Source organism: Cydia fagiglandana, chromosome 8 (genome assembly GCF_963556715.1).
Source record: "Cydia fagiglandana chromosome 8, ilCydFagi1.1, whole genome shotgun sequence".
NCBI classification, from domain to species: Eukaryota; Metazoa; Arthropoda; class Insecta; order Lepidoptera; family Tortricidae; genus Cydia; species Cydia fagiglandana.
In genome coordinates, this window is record NC_085939.1 from 9,165,683 (window position 1) to 9,183,841 (window position 18,159).

General features: G+C 38.6%; 1 protein-coding gene across 2 annotated transcripts in view; it reads left to right on the top strand.

Annotated features, from left to right (window-relative positions):
• LOC134666604 (1-acylglycerol-3-phosphate O-acyltransferase Pnpla3-like) overlaps positions 1-18,159 on the top strand; it is a 37,386-nt gene that overhangs the window by 15,813 nt on the left and 3,414 nt on the right. For both annotated transcript variants that reach the window (XR_010098526.1, XM_063523819.1), the window contains exons 6-9: positions 2,353-2,535; positions 8,716-8,842; positions 16,681-16,810; positions 17,842-18,041. Coding sequence is in view for 1 of the 2 variants with exons in the window: in XM_063523819.1 (XP_063379889.1) it covers positions 2,353-2,535; positions 8,716-8,842; positions 16,681-16,810; positions 17,842-18,005 (604 nt within the window). In the remaining variant the exon portion in view is untranslated. The remainder of the gene's footprint in view (positions 1-2,352; positions 2,536-8,715; positions 8,843-16,680; positions 16,811-17,841; positions 18,042-18,159) is intronic.

Genomic DNA, 18,159 nt, shown 5'->3' on the forward strand with positions numbered 1-18,159 from the left:
CTATCATTGACGCCGTTCCAATATTATTGCGACGCTATGCGACCTAAGCGCCAACCGCCATAAGATACCTTTTGCCGTGGAACGTCACAAATGTATTTTTTCAATAGGTATAACGTGACATATTTGCGTATTTGACGCTTTCATTTACCTATTGATTACAAAAAAAGTTTATTACGTACCTATACTTTATATTATATTTTATCTTAAAAAAAGAAGTATCGACAATATTAAATGTTTAATTTAGGTACAAGTGCCGGCTCAAGCTATTTGTTAACTAATACCTACTTACCTAAGCAAGTAAGGTACTACCCTGAAGCTCTCAAAGACGTACTACCTTAGTGCTTTTAGTTTTTTGTTACTTACCTAGTGCTTTTTATGAGTAGAAAATTAATTTGGTACCTAGGGTATTCGCCAGTAACTGGCCACTGTTGGTACCTATGGGCCACCCTAAACTAAAAATGAATTCTATTTATTACCTATAAACAGAATTCATTTTAGTATTAAGGCGGCTAGTTATCGTAGACTGGCCAGTTATTGAAACCTTATACTAAAATGAATTCTGTTTATAGGTGAACAGAATTCATTTAGTGTCCAATTACTAACCGTGGCCAGTTACTGGCGAATTACCCTACTTAGGGGAAAAAAAAATCTATTTAGTTATGATATGATCGACCCAATAGTTTGATATCTACCTATTCCATTATTTATGGCTCCTCTACACGATGGGCCAATGTCGGCCACTCCAAGGGACCCAGCCATGCGGTAGAATGAGATAGCAATATCACTTGCTCCCTCTAACGCATAAATGCGTCCCTTGGAGTGGCCCGCGTTGGCCCATCGTGTAGAGGAGCCATTACACGTAATAATCGTTTTCAGCGGCATAACAACGTTCAAGCATGGCCGTAGGCTTGTTTGCGAAGACTTCGATCTCGTCACAGCCAACCAACAAGCCCTAGCCCTGTTGGACGTCGCGAAGAGAATTATTGAGCCTCTCGTACATACCAATACTATTATTACTTTAAATATATGTTGGGTTCGCTTGCATTATTATTATGAACGTGAAGGCCTAACGCGAGCTTTGAAAACCACAATTTCGTTATCTGGCTCTCTTACGCTTTTGTACGTACAGCTTGGCAAAAAAGAGTAGAAATTAAAAAGTGGCAATACTGTAGTGTTGTCCCTTTCAAATCAATATATATGTATAAGCTAGAAAACGGGACGACACTACAGTGTTGCCGCTTTTTAATTTCTACTCTCTTTTGTCAAGCTGTATATTCGAGTGATAGAGAGACAGATACCGATATACCGATATATCGAACATTTTCTCATTTGCTTTGTTTCAAATAGTTAGTGGAAAAACAATATTATGATGCCACTTTTCCGCCTCAAAATTTGCTAATTTGATTATAGGATTAGGGTGGCGGGGACGGGTGACACTTCTGTCTTACGGTATCATTGACTGCTTATGCTCTAGTTTCCTAGGATAGCGGTGCCGTCATATAGCGGCCGTCTCCATACAAATACTACGACATCCATATTTACTATTTAGCCGTATTATTTAGTATGGAGACGGCCGCTATATGACGGCACCGCTATCCTAGGAAACTAGAGCATTATTCTGTTATCTATGTGTTTTTGTTGTGTCCGTGTATTTAGCAATGTGGGTATAAGGACTTTAAACAGATTAATACAAATAAGAAATGGCCGAATTCATATCATTCTCTTATCGTTTGATTTGATTAATCTATGTTAATAACGTCCTTAAGATAATTATAACACCCGTTCCTTCAATTTCATGCTTTTAGATTAAAAATATGATTTTGTACAATACAATACATTAGTTATTTATCAGGTATCAGCTATCCTGGATACTTTCGATTAGAATTAGAATAACTACTAGAATGTTCCTTCGGACGTAAGGTTTGCGTTAATTATCTATTTACCTTTTAATAAAAAGGGAATACTTACCCCCTTATTCATACGATTTTACGGGCCTGATTTAGTTTATATTTTATCCCTTTCTTACAAATACATAACTCAAAATGACAGATAAAGCCAAACTATTATTAGCTAATCAAGGTTTGTAGCGCGTTTATGAATAAGGGGGAGTTACCGATACATATAGATGTATAAGACGGTACAAATGTGAACACATTTTTTAACTGACTATTGGTAAACCCTTTTTTTGCGTGGTCGAGGGTACACTAAACCCATTTAAGAAGATAAGAAACTTCAAGGTTCTTTAAAATCCATATGCTTTATGTTGGAGACTACCCACGTACTTTTTCATGTAGCACGGAAGAGGGAATGGGGTTATAGAAGAATTTTTCTAGACAGTTAAATTCGTTCCAGATTTGTAGCGTGCACCCCGAAGATGTCGCGGTCGCTGTGGAAGCTCAGCCTGAACCTCGTCCAGCAGTTGCACGGGTTCCTGTACTCCGCGCACGACCGGTCCGAGGCTGCCGCGCAGATCTACTACATGCTCACCATGGACGCGAAGAAGGAAGTCGCGGATGCACGCCAGGTGGACAGAAGGTCAGTTTGTTTTCATACCATCATACTTACAAAGTTGTTGAAGATGTCGCGGTCGCTGTGGAAGCTCAGCCTGAACCTCGTCCAGCAGTTGCACGGGTTCCTGCACTCCGCGCACGACCGGTCCGAGGCCGCCGCGCAGATCTACTACAAGCTCACCATGGACGCCAAGAAGGAAGTCACGGATGCACGCCAGGTGGACAGAAGGTCAGTTTGTTTTCATACCATCATACTTACAAAGTTGTTGAAGATGTCGCGGTCGCTGTGGAAGCTCAGCCTGAACCTCGTCCAGCAGTTGCACGGGTTCCTGCACTCCGCGCACGACCGGTCCGAGGCCGCCGCGCAGATCTACTACAAGCTCACCATGGACGCGAAGAAGGAAGTCGCGGATGCACGCCAGGTTGACAGAAGGTTAGTTTATGTTTTCATACCATCATACTTACAAAGTAGTTGAAGATGTCGCGGTCGCTGTGGAAGCTCAGCCTGAACCTCGTCCAGCAGTTGCACGGGTTCCTGCACTCCGCGCACGACCGGTCCGAGGCCGCCGCGCAGATCTACTACAAGCTCACCATGGACGCCAAGAAGGAAGTCACGGATGCACGCCAGGTGGACAGGTCAGTTTGTTTTCATACCATCATACTTACAAGGTAGTTGAAGATGTCGCGGTCGCTGTGGAAGCTCAGCCTGAACCTCGTCCAGCAGTTGCACGGATTCCTGTACTCCGCGCACGGCCGGTCCGAGGCCGCCGCGCAGATCTACTACAAGCTCACCATGGACGCGAAGAAGGAAGTCGCGGATGCACGCCAGGTGGACAGAAGGTCAGTTTAGGTTTTCATACCATCATACTCAGTTGTTGATGTCGGGCGAGCGGAGCGTCTCCGTTTCAGCTTGAGAAAATGCTTTCTCTCAATCTTTCAAGGTGTCGAAAAAATTGGGCTGCCTAGCCAAGGTGACAATCGCTATCGAATCGCTTTGTGTCTCTCGATCACGCTTCCATATTATTGTGACAGTAACAGTTGCGTTTCGTTCGCTACGGAGAGTTAGTGATTGGCATGTTACGAGGCCTGCCGGCCTAGCCAAGGTTACTACAATCACTATCGCTTCGACAACGAAAAGCATTATGTCTCTCTATCACTCTTCCATATTAGTGCGACAGTGACAGTTGCGTTTCGATCGCTACGGAGCGTAAGCGATCGTCATCTTGGCTACGCGGCCTGGTTCAATAATTATATCTTTTTTTTGTTAATTTATTGGATTTTTTCATAGATTCCGAAGGGTGACAAACAGTAGGTACTCTGTTCCTACGCCTCCATCTGTCTGTCAGTGGGTTGTAACTTAAGAACGTGATAGGTAGAAACCGGAAAGCATATTAACAGTCAATTTGCGGGAAATCGTGTTAAACTCTGACGAACATTAACTATAATATTTATACCTACTTTTTGTTTAACTTACCGTGTTAGCATGAAGTTATATTATGTTTTATAGGTCAAATCTTGGAAGCTATTTTATAATAATAATTGTTATTGTTCTCCTCTCGTAGTTTTGTAGGTACAAGCCGTTATCAGTTGCCGCGTATATTACAGTATTTAGCAATAATATTGTGCTGGTAAACAAACTTAGTGTTGACAACAATCGGATGATTTCCGCTAACTGATCCTGAGTTATTATGTTATTGCGTTGATTATACATATATATGTTTATGCTAATTTGAATGCTTGTAAAAACTATTTCAGAATCATTCGGGTATGTTCGGTCTAGTACAGTGGAGGGAATTGCGTTTTTTTTACTTTAGTACATGTACTAAACAAGCCTATAGGATACGTATTTTGCCAGCTTATTTCCAATGAAGTGCAACATTGATTTTTTTGGGGTTTTGCCACGGGATAAGTTTAGCTTAGAGGTCATTCACACAAACTTTATACTGATTGATGTATCGCCACGAAAAGATATACCTATTATGTTACTTATTATGTACACTGTGGCTAAAAAAATACTACATTCACCTTGCCAGGGAGGTTTTGGGATTATACTGAGCAACTTTTACTATGGGACCAACACCGATATCGCGAAAAAAAAATTTACCCTCCCATAGAAAATGGACCAGCCAAAATGTATGAAACAGCCAAATATTTTTTCGCGATTTCGGGGTTGGTCCCATAATAAAAGTCGCTCAGTACAATCCCAAAACCTCCCTGGCAACGGGAATGCAGTATTTTTTAGCCACCCTGTATAGAATAAAATACTAAACTGATTGATGATAAATTATTTACCCTGAACATTCGATTTTTTTCTGGATTTATATTTTTCTGTGTTATTATTGTGTTTTTATTTTTAAAGTTCCGTAACGTCACAGATAAATAGGTCCTTTGTTTTAGATTTATCATTTAATATATAATAAATGCATAAAAGGATTAAATATTAATAGGTATGATGGCCAATATCTAATCGGTAACCTTCAGCATTGCGTTTATCTTCCTGCATCCGTGTACGCGAACGTTATCTTTAGAAAAAGCATAAGTAAGTACCTAGGTACCAACCTACAATGCGTCGCATGATCATTGATTATACTGATTGTCTACTTCAAGTTCAACGTCAGCACTTTCAAGGACTTTCAAGGACCTAGTGGAAGAAAAAAGCTATTTAATAAAATTTCATATTTGTCAACTTCCATGTTTTCTAGCTACCTTTCTTTGAGCTTTGCTATTCCGCCAAATGCATAAATAAATAAATACTATTTGGCAGAATAGCAAGCTCAAGATTCTTATTATTGAATTTCTCTGGATTCAACACGCTTCAAACCACAGAATAAATAAACGTAAATATTATGTTCAAGCGAAAAAGCTTTTTTGCTTTGCTTTGCTTTAATTTTTATAACTCGCACTATATCACTATACAAACGTCGCAGATAATTGAATGCTATTTGCGTTAGGAACATTGTTGCAATTTGATACTTAGATCGATTTAATTCGTAACACCTTGAACCTATTTAGCCGACAATTATATAATAGGCGGTTAGTCCAACGCTTGTTACACTCGCGTCTCGTAGCTCGGCTCGTGGCTCGCACGAGAATGTAAACCGCCTATAAAATCGCACGGCACGCCATTTGTTGCAACGTGAGTATAGAGGCCTTTATGACGAACATTTTCAACTTGTCGGAGCTTGTAAATTAAACGCACAAACTGCTCCTTGTTTTCATCAACACGTGTTTAATTGTTATGTATAATTATCAGTGCGTCGTATTTTAATGATTTATAGCCATTTGTTTCCATATATGACTCAACAACCAATAAATATGTCGGCCCCTGTTACACTATACATACATACCTAGGTATTTATGTATATACATAGGTTTCTTGCTGATGGTAAGAGGAAACAATTAGCAGTGCATAACTTGACAATTATGATGAAAATTAAAAAATAAAAACGTTTTCATGATTTTTTTATATTTTAATTTCAAATAAACTTAAATTACTTACATACACTTAACTACAACGTTATCAAACTTCTTTGAAACAAATATTGTTATCCATGACCCGTTTTCTCTTTACTTGTATTGTCTTGTTACCAGGAATGTGTTATCGCAACAACTGCGTTAACATTTGTTTAAAGAGGCCTCCCCTTCCTGCGGCATCTTGTTTGGTGGATATGTTGAAATAACACATATGTCGAATCGCCATAAGTAGGTAAATCGAATAGGTGAAGTGAAGGTACCTAATTAAATGTGCCTACAATACATGGGTACAAGTTAAAACCGGAAGACTAAAGAATAAAGACAAAGACGCAATGATTAGTTATTCGTTTAGTTCATTTAATATACTCTAAATAGATTAACCCAATCCTATTTGAATGATTATACCAATCTTGATTTATATATGTGGCTTTTCATATCCAAAGGTTATGTGGTTGCCATAAGATGTACTTTTACTTTGGCTAACCAGCAGCATTAGCTTAATGTATTTTTCTGCTATGCTTTGTAGGGTTCCGTACCCAAAGGGTAAAAACGGGACCCTATTAAGACTCCGCTGTCCGTCTATATATGTCTCTGTCACCAGGCTGTATCTCATGAACCGTGGTAGCTACCAGTTAAATTGAAATTTTCACAGATTATGTATTTCTGTTGCCGCTATAACAACAAATACTAAAAACAGAATACATAAATATTTAAGTGAGGCTCCGATACAACAAACGTGATTTTTTTGTCGAATTTAATTCGAAGTCGAATTTTGTTAGTGCTTGAGAAAGGAGACCTAGACTCTCCGAAACATGTCGCGCGAGCGACTAAAAACAAGTGAGTCTAAACCGTAAATTCATGTGATTTTTTTGCGTAATGGTACGGAACTCTTAGTGCGTGCGTACGACTAGTACGACTAGCACTTGGATTATTAAAATATCTTGTGACGCACTTATTGTGTGCGTTTTAAAGGCACATAATATTTACGTTTGTCCAAGTACCTAGATTTGATTAGGTATCATCATCGTACCAGCCCTTTATCGCCCACTGCTGAGCATAGGACTCTCTTCTAGAACGCCACTTGTCCCGGTCCTGAGCTAATCTCATCCAGAAGTGACCCGCAATTTTCCGGATGTCGTCTACTCAACGAGCCAACGGACACCAGGCCCTTCTTTCATCTGAAAGCAGCCACCATTCTGTTAACATTTTTGTCCATCTGCCATCACTCTGCCTGCAACATGCCCGCCCAATTCCATTTTAGTTTGGTAATGATGATTAGGTATATAAGTTAGGTATGTCACTAGGTTACTGTCTTAGGAATTTAGATAAACGGCTTAGGTGACTTTGGGGTATATTGGTAACTTCATAATTATCTGAATGTGTAATATATGGCTAAGATTAATATTTTTATCTGTTAGAAATGCGCAATAGGGCGTTTGTTTTCATGTTAGTGTGCAACCATTCGTGACTTGACGTAGGTATTAGTATTACGATTTCTGTTTGATGACGATGACAATTTAATTTGTTTATTTATTGAGTCCGGATGTCTTACTTAATATTTAGCTTCCTATAGTATAACCTCCTAAAACAGTTCATCCAATACTTCATTAGGCGAATATTTTTGAATTTTCGTTTTTTTTTTGCTACTTAAAAAAATATATTACGCAGCTCTATTTATTGTGAATTTAATCGACATCAATTTCTTGGTACCTAAAGTTATTTTTTTAACATTTTGCTTGGCCGAAGTGGGGCACCAACGGTGAAGTTAGGATTCCCTCCTTTTGTAGATAATTTTGTCAACCTTAATTTGTATGCAACATTGATACCCAACGGGGTAGTGTCATCATCATCATCATCTCAGCCATAAGACGTCCACTGCTGAACATAGGCCTCCCCCTTGGTACCTTGTATACCTGCCTTTAAATCAGATTCAATGCAATTAAAAAGGGAAAGAGTTCCCAATGGCATATCTATTAGACAATGATATTTTAATGAGATAGATTAAAAGTCTATTAATATTGATGTCGTTATTATTTAGCGGTCGTTTACCCAAATCAGTTGTTGTCTTAAATCACCCAGAGAGCGTAGCTAGTTAAGCGTAGGTCGCGACCTCGTTCTAATCGCGGGCTAGTTACTTAAGTTCTTCAGATTACGGTGCGTTAACATTTCGATGATACGCGGTTACCATAATGATATAGGCGGTTTACATTCTCGTACGACCCACGAGACGCGAGTGTAAGCGGGAGGCTCGTCTCGCGGCTCGGCTCTCGCTAGCCTGGCTCGCGTGGAAGAGTGGTTTTTTGGGCACGAGTCAAAGGGGCTCGCTCGGCATGGGCGCTTGATGCGTTTACACTCGCGTTCGGCTTGTCATTCGGTTACAAACCTTATACCGTGCCGTTAATGTTTAAAATCGATTAGCTCGACGTGCTTACGTGACACGAGACGAGCCACGAGGCAAGAGTGTAATAGTTATTAGCTTGACGTGCACGCAAGCCGCGAATGTAAACCGCCTAATACGAATTCGCACGCCGCTCCGATGTGTGAGCGAGAAAGCGCTAAGTACGCATATAGCGATATCCTCGCACATCGGGGCGGCGTACGGATCTGTACTCAATGTAAAGAGTGCCAGCATATTTTGAAGGGTAGCTCATTCGTGCAAACAAATGAAAGTTTGCGGTTTTCGCAACGATTTGAACCTTATGCTTAATGTTTTATTTTGATTTATTTTCAGAAGAGCGAGCGAGATGCGCATATCGTACGGAGACGTGCTCGCGGACGACACGTTCGAACACATCCTCAATGTGACGTCACACAACGACGCACTCCTGGCTTATTACTACCTCGACAGCGACAATAAGGTGAGAAAGCTGAGAAACTCACTTCCTGCTAATCTATTCTCATCAGCAGTCCACTAGAACTTGGATCTTTTTAAATCGAGAGTGAATAAGTCATATTTGGGGCATTATCTATGAAAAAGGGACCTTATTGTCGATGGCACTTACGTCGCGCGGCATTGTATTTATAACGGAGCATTGTATTTAAATACTGGCGTAAGCTCCATTGACAATAAGGTCCCTTTTCACAGATAACGTCACATTTTAGGTAAGCATGCTGCATCCTAGACTGCATCGGCACTTATCAGGTAGGTATGGTTGTGGTCCAATGCTTACCTTTTTCCAATATGTATATAAAAAAAACTTCTCATCAATATTATTATGACGTTGATCCAGTCGGCGGAAGAATTGTTAACATTAGTAGGCCTAGTAATGTCGTAAAATTCTACATTCTACTTGAAAAAGTCTTGCATTAGATCTGTTATCTGTTTCATTTTGCATATAGCTCTGTGACATCAACCAACCTACTTCATAGGTTGCGTTGCGAATGTGACCGTCGTCAGACTTATCCTTTAAATTTTGGCCATACTTTGTTGTTTAGTTCTTATTTTAATTATTTAGTAATTTCGATCTCTAGTCAAAGCCATTAATTCTTTTTGCAAATATTTCATATCAAAGTTGACGTCATGGAATGATGACGCTCGCGATAGTGTAGTTCACACGAATCGCACCCGGCGACCCCGCCGGGTTATCGTCGGACATTCTTTGTTGTTTTTATTGTTATGGCTAATTAGCAAAAACACTTGTTTATATGTGACGTCCCACGGTCAAAGGTACCTTATGGCGGGTATGGAGTTATGCATACCCCAGTAATCTACAATAAATAAGCTATCGATAACACAAAAGATCAACCTCCTAAGTTGCGTAGTTACAGAGTTATGATTTTTTGAAAATAATGTTGTGAAATGAGCAACTTTACGATAGAGAAGTTTTAAGTTTAGCCGCCTAAAAAACTATGTTCCTGAAGTAAGTTACATAGTTGACTACAAATAATAATACCTTATATATCTGAGATTAAAAAAATGTTGCGACTTGTTCTGTAATGCAAATAGAAACCTTTGATATCGACTGATTTATGTGTATACTAACCAGTCTCTTGAAAATAAAGTTTTATTTCATTTTCACGATTGATTGCAATGAGCTCTCAAGATTTAAATTTTATCTATTAGAAAACGACACTGAGAGACAGTTTAAGCAAAAAACAATACCGATTTAGAGGTGAAAATGTATTTTCTGACTTTTTCATATAGAATCAGAAAATTGAATATATTTACTTTTAATGTAACACACAATCAATTTTTCTGAGCACATATGAAAGAAATTCTGTCATTCAAATGAAATAAATCCTAAAACCCCAACTAAATACTATATTTAACCCCTTATGCCACTTTAAACTTACATAACAATAACAGTATTTGCTCCATACATTTACGAAAAGGTACCTTATGGAAATAAATCTAATAATACATCACTACAAAACATCAATCACATTGAAGCTTTTATCTTTTATGAATAGAAAATATTAATTTACATTAAACTGCCACAAATTTAATTGGTTCTTCGTCATAATAATCTTAAAAAAGACCAATAATTTGTATGTAATGAAAAGGTACCTTGTGGTTAAGTTACATGATGAGGCATGATGATGATGGAACAGTTAGGATAAACTAATAATATTTTGGGGTAAAGATGTTATAAATCGTCTATTTCTTATCAATAATATATTTTGGTTGCCATTGAAGACAAGCGGCATTGAGGTTCAATGACCTTAGATATTCCATAAGGTAATGCGTCGGGTATTGGCATTTTTCAGCAAACCAATGGCTGATTTATTGCATGCGACCAAACCAAATGAAGATTATTCTAGTTAAGAAAGACTTGACGAGAGTAACTTTAGTATAATAGCAGGCTACTTGGATTTATAATGTCGGTCGATGTACGGTTGTAATATTTGCTAGGCGCCCCAACCAGAACTGAAATTATCAAATTAGTTTTGCAGAATGCTAATACAGTTCTCTACCAAACTTCTTTTCCCGTATTGACTAGTTTTTTTTTTCAACCATTTTTCCATAAGGAAATTTTCAACCATTTTTCCATAAGGTACCTTTTTACTAAACTCTGAGACGACGTTACTAGGCTTATAACTAACTTATAACAAAAATAAAAACAGGTAAACAAACGTTACGCATTAAGGTTTGAGATCACACAATAAAAAAAAATTGAGCATTTTTTCACCTCTTTACAAAACATTTCATATCTCCGAAACTAGAAACCCTCATAAGGTACCTTTTCCCGTGGAACGTCACATATTGGTTAACTTATCAACACCCAAACGAAAGTACCTATAATTAGGTATCGTGCCGTGTAATGTAATTAACATCAGTGTACCTGTGTACCCGGATTCACTGATCTTTTAACTGCATGCGGGTCCGACGTGTCCTCGACGTGTAGTGGTGATATAGAGACCCTGTACGTCCGGTACATAATATAATATCAGTTTATCATTTAATAATGTTACCTTGGTAATAATGGTACTCAATTATTTATTTCCACTCGGTCCTAGCGCGTCGGTCCGACGGGTATTCAATACCCGAGCGAAGCCAAAACCCGCGGATGCACACCCGAACGTAGATCCGGAGACGGATTTTGGCGGGTTCATGTAATTTGGGACCTTAGCACCGCCGGGGTTGAACACACGGGTGCACGGGACGGCGTTTAGCACGAATATCAGGAGCCCTAAAATTTACAATTAAATATCCCGATGTCTAAACTTTGCAAAATTAATTTCTTAGATTTAAATAGGAATAGAAATGTGATGGTAACTTGATTAAGTTAATGTGACATGATTTATAAACTATAACTTCTTTGTCGCCTTCAATAGATCTTTGTCTTACTACTAATGAAGTTATGAGTCAAGCCTTTGTTCTAAACCATCTACGAGTATCATACGAATCGATAACGCTAATAGTTAAAGTCTTTGAACATAGCAGTATGATGAGTTAACTATGATGAATGTTTGCTTTATGTTCTTGGGGCCCAGCCTTCTTTACCATCTCTGAAGGATAAATACACACTTAAGGCTGAATTTGACGGCGCGCGAAATTTCATGCGAATTTAGTTGCATTGTTTGACGACCAGTCTGGCCTAGTGGGTAGTGACCCTGCCTGCGAAGCCGATGGTCCTGGGTTCGAATCCCAGTAAGGGCATTTATTTGTATGATGATACAGATATTTGTTCCTGAGTCATGGGTGTTTTCTATGTATTTAAGTATTTGTATATTATATATATCGTTGTCTGAGTACCCACAACACAAGCCTTCTTGAGCTTACTGTGGGACTTAGTCAATCTGTGTAAGAATGTCCTATAATATTTATTTATTTATTTATTGCGGACTGTTTGTTAATACGTCCAATTCGACCGACCGATCAAAACCCGCAATGGTATGAAACTCTCATGCGAGTTCTCGCATCATCTAAATCAGCCCTTACTGTCCCAGCCAATTATCATGCAATCTATAAACCACCATGTTTCAATTTGGCAAATAGAGCTCATATCTTTGCCGTTCACATAGACTCGCATAATAAATAAAAAGCGATTGATATAAAAAATGGAGGTTCTATGTTTGAATGTTCACTTCACAGACACATTCGGTTTCCCTTAATAAGTTTTTCGTGAAGCTCGTCGCTAAAAGTAAGTAATCAGTACTTACTACTTACGTCCAGAAAATAACAAACACGGACTTCTGGCCGAAGGGCGTAGTAATGCGACGGTTCCGAGGGATTCTGCCGAATCGGAACATGCGATGCAACAGAAAACTGTGTCCTCGTAATAATTTTACGGTTTCAAGATTATTTTTTTAAATTTATTATTTAATAGGACCTTTATACATTGTACATATCGGCCCTATAAAGCCGCTTCTTATATCTTCAGAAATAAGTGTACATAAGTGGACATTTAAAATAAAAATAATTAGAATCTATTTGTTAAGCATAACTTCAGCCAATCTATATAGGTACCAATTGTGCCGTGTCCGATATTGGGTTACTAAGAATGTGTATGGCACCGATGTCATATGGCATTAGATTGGCCGAAGTTATGAGCGCCTCCCTAAGGGCGCGATTTCTACTACACTCTACAAGTATGTGATAGACATCTTCTACTGATCCACAGATATCGCAGTTAGGAGAGTCGATCTGCTTCATTAAAAACCTAAATTTATTGAGGGGCACGTGTAATGCGTCGGTTCCGAGGGAATCGCCGAATCGGAACAAGCGACGCAATCGAAAACTGTGTCGTCGTAATAATTCTAAGCTTTCAAGATTTTTATTATTGTCTGTTAGTTTGAGAGCTATGGCCTTTAGTTGCCTGATAATAAATGATATTTAATTTAATTGCACTAAACCACAGAATATGTAATCGTTTTTCATACTGAACGGAAATGGTTCACCCCGCCCCAAACTGAATTACCGATTTAACACCTGCGGCAGCAGAATTTATCGAATTTATGTAGCAACACGAAATGTAGGTATGGGTGCTTATCAATTTCAAGTACTTACCTAATTATGTTTTTTTTTGTACAATGCTGCTTGGTTGCCATGGTTACGCAAAAATATTTTCAACTGACTGACTGCCTCAAGGGTCTTACACACCAATTGAGCATACAGACATGTTGTGCGCAGACCAATACTTAAACGATTTCCGTACGACGGCGTGTCCGCCATGTGAAGGAAGGAACATAGAACTGATGGTGGACTTTGTCTATTGCTTCCATACAATACCTATAAAATATTATTTTAAGTCAATGGCATTGAATGTCAAACCAGTGATCTTCACTCTATGAGTCAAGTCTTTGTTGATGATATCGTCCGGTCAAGCCAATGGCACAGATACGGAACTACAATCGCCAATGATAAAGATAATATCTAGTCGTGAAGCGGTTTAGATATGCGTCGTCGGTAATAAAACTGTAGGTAATTAGTATTTCCAAAAACGTGTTGAACATTTCTTGCCCTACATTTTACAATTGAAAGTAATATTTACCGCAACCGTCTAAGCCCTTAGATAAAACTAGAAACATTAAAGTACCTAGTGATCATATGTATTATGCTACCTATTTCTTGTACTTACCCAATCAAATTATCTGTAATCGCACTGTTGTCCTTTAATGTTGCCTTATCGCAGAAGAAATGCATGGCTCGGGCACGTGTCCTTTATAATACGTTTTTCCTCGGTGTTTAGAAAAAGTACCTACCTAGTTAAAAGTATGTATGTGTCGCAGTAATATAGGTATGGCTTTGATACATTTAGAATTGTAGATGTCGCCTAAGAGATAGTAGAAATATAGCTGTAATAAAATAAGTGATCAAACGAACATACCTTAAGTAATATAACGATATTCGATCATTATTATATGAAGTGCTTCGTTCTAAGATATATAATTTACCATTCATTTCGTTGCCTAGAATGCCTAGTAACATAAAGATACTTGGTAAATTATATATCGAGAACGAAGCACTGTAGTATTATAGTTTAAATTAAGTTATATCACTAGATACCTATATCGTGTCCGTGGATGCCAGTTGTTTGTTGTCGTTTATCGTTATTAGGGTAAATACGTGGGCCATACTGAAAGTTTCTGAATTCTGATATATGAGACGACTTATTTTTTTTTTCTAGGTGGCCAGTCCAGGAATCAGTATGCCCTAAGTAAGCTATAATCCTGGGGATTAAGCTTCACATTTTATCATCATACTGCGACGTATTCATGTATAGGTGAAGGCTAGGTTATATGTACATAACGGGTTGGCTTAAAGTAATGAGAATTTTTGTTTTCGGACATAAAGACAAAAAGACAATGGCCATGGATTTCTGGATGTTATATTGAAGAACTATGCAATATCCAACATTAGAACCAAATTCAAGAATGAAGTAATTGGCCTCCCTTGTGTTAGTTTACGTAACATGCTTCTGACCGTTTGCTTTTCACTTTGGACAAACTACCAAGTACTCTCTGACTGATCGTTTTGTAATTACACGGTAAAATTTATTTTATTCTATAATATTTTTGCCTACTATCGCAATATACATATCAGAGTATATAATATTTGCCAAAATTCTTCGATTGATTTAAGTCTTGGGGATATTCTAGGGTTGGAAACGTTTAGTCGTTTTTCCGCGAGAGCCTAAAACCAGTTAAAAACGTCATTGCATACATTTTACCAAAATATGATACATAAACAATTTTCTCTAAATATCAATCAGTTGCAGATTTCATGAAAATGTTAATCAGTTAGCAATTGTGAATGATGGCATGATATAGATAACAAGCTAATATGCCGAAATAATTAAAATTAACGGCAATAAAACAGTTATGGAATGTAAATAAAACGTTGTCCAAAGCATGACGCAGAGGGTTTGAACACAGTTATGAGAAATCGGATGTGGGAGATGTTATAGTATATACACCGTGAAATTTTAGTGGTTGTTTTCCCGCAACGAAATGATTCTGCTATCGATATACAGTCGATGTGTAATCTTTTTTTTAAATAATGTTAAGAAATGCCAGATTTATAAATGTGTCGAACGAAACTCGAAAGTGACCTAACACCAGTAGTAGCACTGCAGTAGTACCTACCTAATTCTTTTGAGTGAATGAAACAAAATAACCTAAAATTACCTTCACACATTTTACGCGCAGTTAGTTTGCAGATCCTTAAAAGTAAACATAACAAGTTAAGATCAAGCTTTTAATGATCAAAAACTTAAACAAACACTTAAATTTCCCGATACCGCAATAATTGTTCGAACTGCAATCCGCCACGTTCAATACACAATCACCTCTGCCCTGTGCATGTGCTGGCGTTTGAAACTGCCCGTGGTTAAGCAGCCGCTGTGTTGCGGCGACAATTGTTCGTCCGTGTGGAACTTGGGGGTTTAAAATCCCCCGAAGACGCAGCGACTGTAAATGGTCCGGTTCCGCGTAAAGTCGCCGGGCGGCGTGGGAGTCGTAGTTAGCCCTAGCGTACTGCACCATCGCGACGTACTCTAAATTAGAATATTCGTAATGTCGATCCATTTTACTAGAAATAGCAGTGATGACATTGACAGGATCTGTTATCACATTAGTTTAATAAGCGAAGAGGATGTAATTATTCGATTTACCAAAGTTGACACAACGTAATGGCAATCATCAAACTAATAAAAAGGTTTTATTTCAACTGTTAATCGTGAAGGAACAGTCTAAGTAAAGTTTATTTTCAGTTGTCAAACAGTAAAGCACTCTAGCCTGTTACACAGTTTAAAAAAGTAACATGTGCTTGTTTATCTGTTTACAATATCGGAACTGTCGTCGACTTGCAGTTTTAGTGTGTTACTATTGTTTTTCGCTTGTTCGAGTTTAGATTATTTTTTTGTAATATTTTTTTTTGGAAAACAGTTTATTTATAAGTTTGTCTATCATAATTCGAAAGTACTACCGATAGCAAGTCGCCCTGCCGCGGGAAAACAACCACTAAAATTTCACGGTGTATAATGTTTTCTTGTAATTTAAAATATGCTCTTGTTTGTCACTGTAAAATTTCGAAAACCCACAGCAATTGTCTTTTTTTTTTATATTTCCGAAAACGAAAATTCTCATTACTTTAAGCCAACCCGTTAGTAGGTACATATTATCCATAGGGATTTTTGGACCGGTGTTCCAAAAGGTCACATGTTGGAATTTTGCCCAAACGGTGGATTTTTCAATAATTCCCTGAATTAAAAAAAATGTTCTAGCTATAATCGGCCCGTCTCTCTCATTCCAGATGAAAATGACAGAGATATACGACGTGACGGACGCGGACACGGACGCGGTGCAGTCGCCGACCGAGCGCGTCGTCAACGAGCAACTAGAGTTCGACAACGACTGGTCGCGCGACATGATCGCAGACACCGGTACCAACTTTTAAGCCCTATTTAATTTAGGGGTTATTCGCGGACGGTCTAGAACACAAAATAACTAGTGTAATATTTTACCTATACTGGGTCAAGCAAATCTTGTCAGTAGCAAACGGCGGCAAATTTGAAAAATCGCGGGTTAGCAACACTGTGTTCGAATAATTCGAAAATCGCGTGTCATCTGTGCTTTATCTGTGGAATGTGGATCGCGAATGACAGCCATCATCTTTGTTTACATTCTGAATCGATTCTATTTCAAGAGATATTTCTGCTGTGTCACCATTAAATACCAATATATTAAATAAGATTCTGCTTAATCAAAGCTAAGATGCCTACAATGCCTACGGTGGCAATTGAGAAATCTAATAAAATATTAAAATCGAGTAGTAGGACATCTACCTGCTGAAGCAATGATTTTATTCATACATTCTTGTTTAACGGCATAGTCCACTTCTAATTTTATTTTGAGATCTTCAAATTAGTTAATCATTTTTATCAACATCACACACCGCTTTTAAATTGTCCGTCCATACCTATTAATAACAATTTCAAACATTTTCAATAGAGAATCCGCGAGTGACAATTTGAATTGACGGGTGCGCTCAGCGGAAAAAAAGTTTAGGTTCGATGTACATTGTACATTGCTGCCTACTGACAAGATTTGCTTGACGCACTATATATCGGTTATAGTCTACCTTGCTAACGGGCTAGAACGCAAAATGCCCACATTATTTTTTCCTTTTTATCTTAGCTTTATAGCAAGCGGGGCTCCTATTCGGTAATATTAATTTCTGAAATAAATCGTCGGGTGACAAGCAAAAGTCAATAACTAACATCATTGAAATTATTGGACAATAAACCGTGTTACAAGTGTAATAAAGTGCATTGTTACTTTCATTTTTTGATAGTACTTAGTGAGTTGTGCTTGTCACTCGACGAAATATACATATTTTGTTTTTTTTTTATTTGATTTTTGAGAGAAAGAGTACACAAAGTACACAAAGATAGGTATCTTTGTGTCATTACAGACTCGCTCGACGTGGACGGCCTCGACATCGACGAGGAGTCGCTCGGCGACCGCAACCTGTTCTCGGACCCTGAGAGCGAGTGGCGCCGACACTCGCTCGCCAGCTCCGAGAGCGACGCCGAGCAGCCCGAGAGCGACCGCCGCCATCTCTACGAGACTTGCTAGACGGGCCGACCTAGCACCGACCGTGGCATTTGCAGTGTAAGGCTGGTTTTAGTGTCACGCGGACCGTCGGTGCGGATCGCTCCGCACTGCCAAATTGTATGAGAAAGCTGTCGACGGACCGCGCGGACCCGTCAGCTTTACTCTATAACGCTCC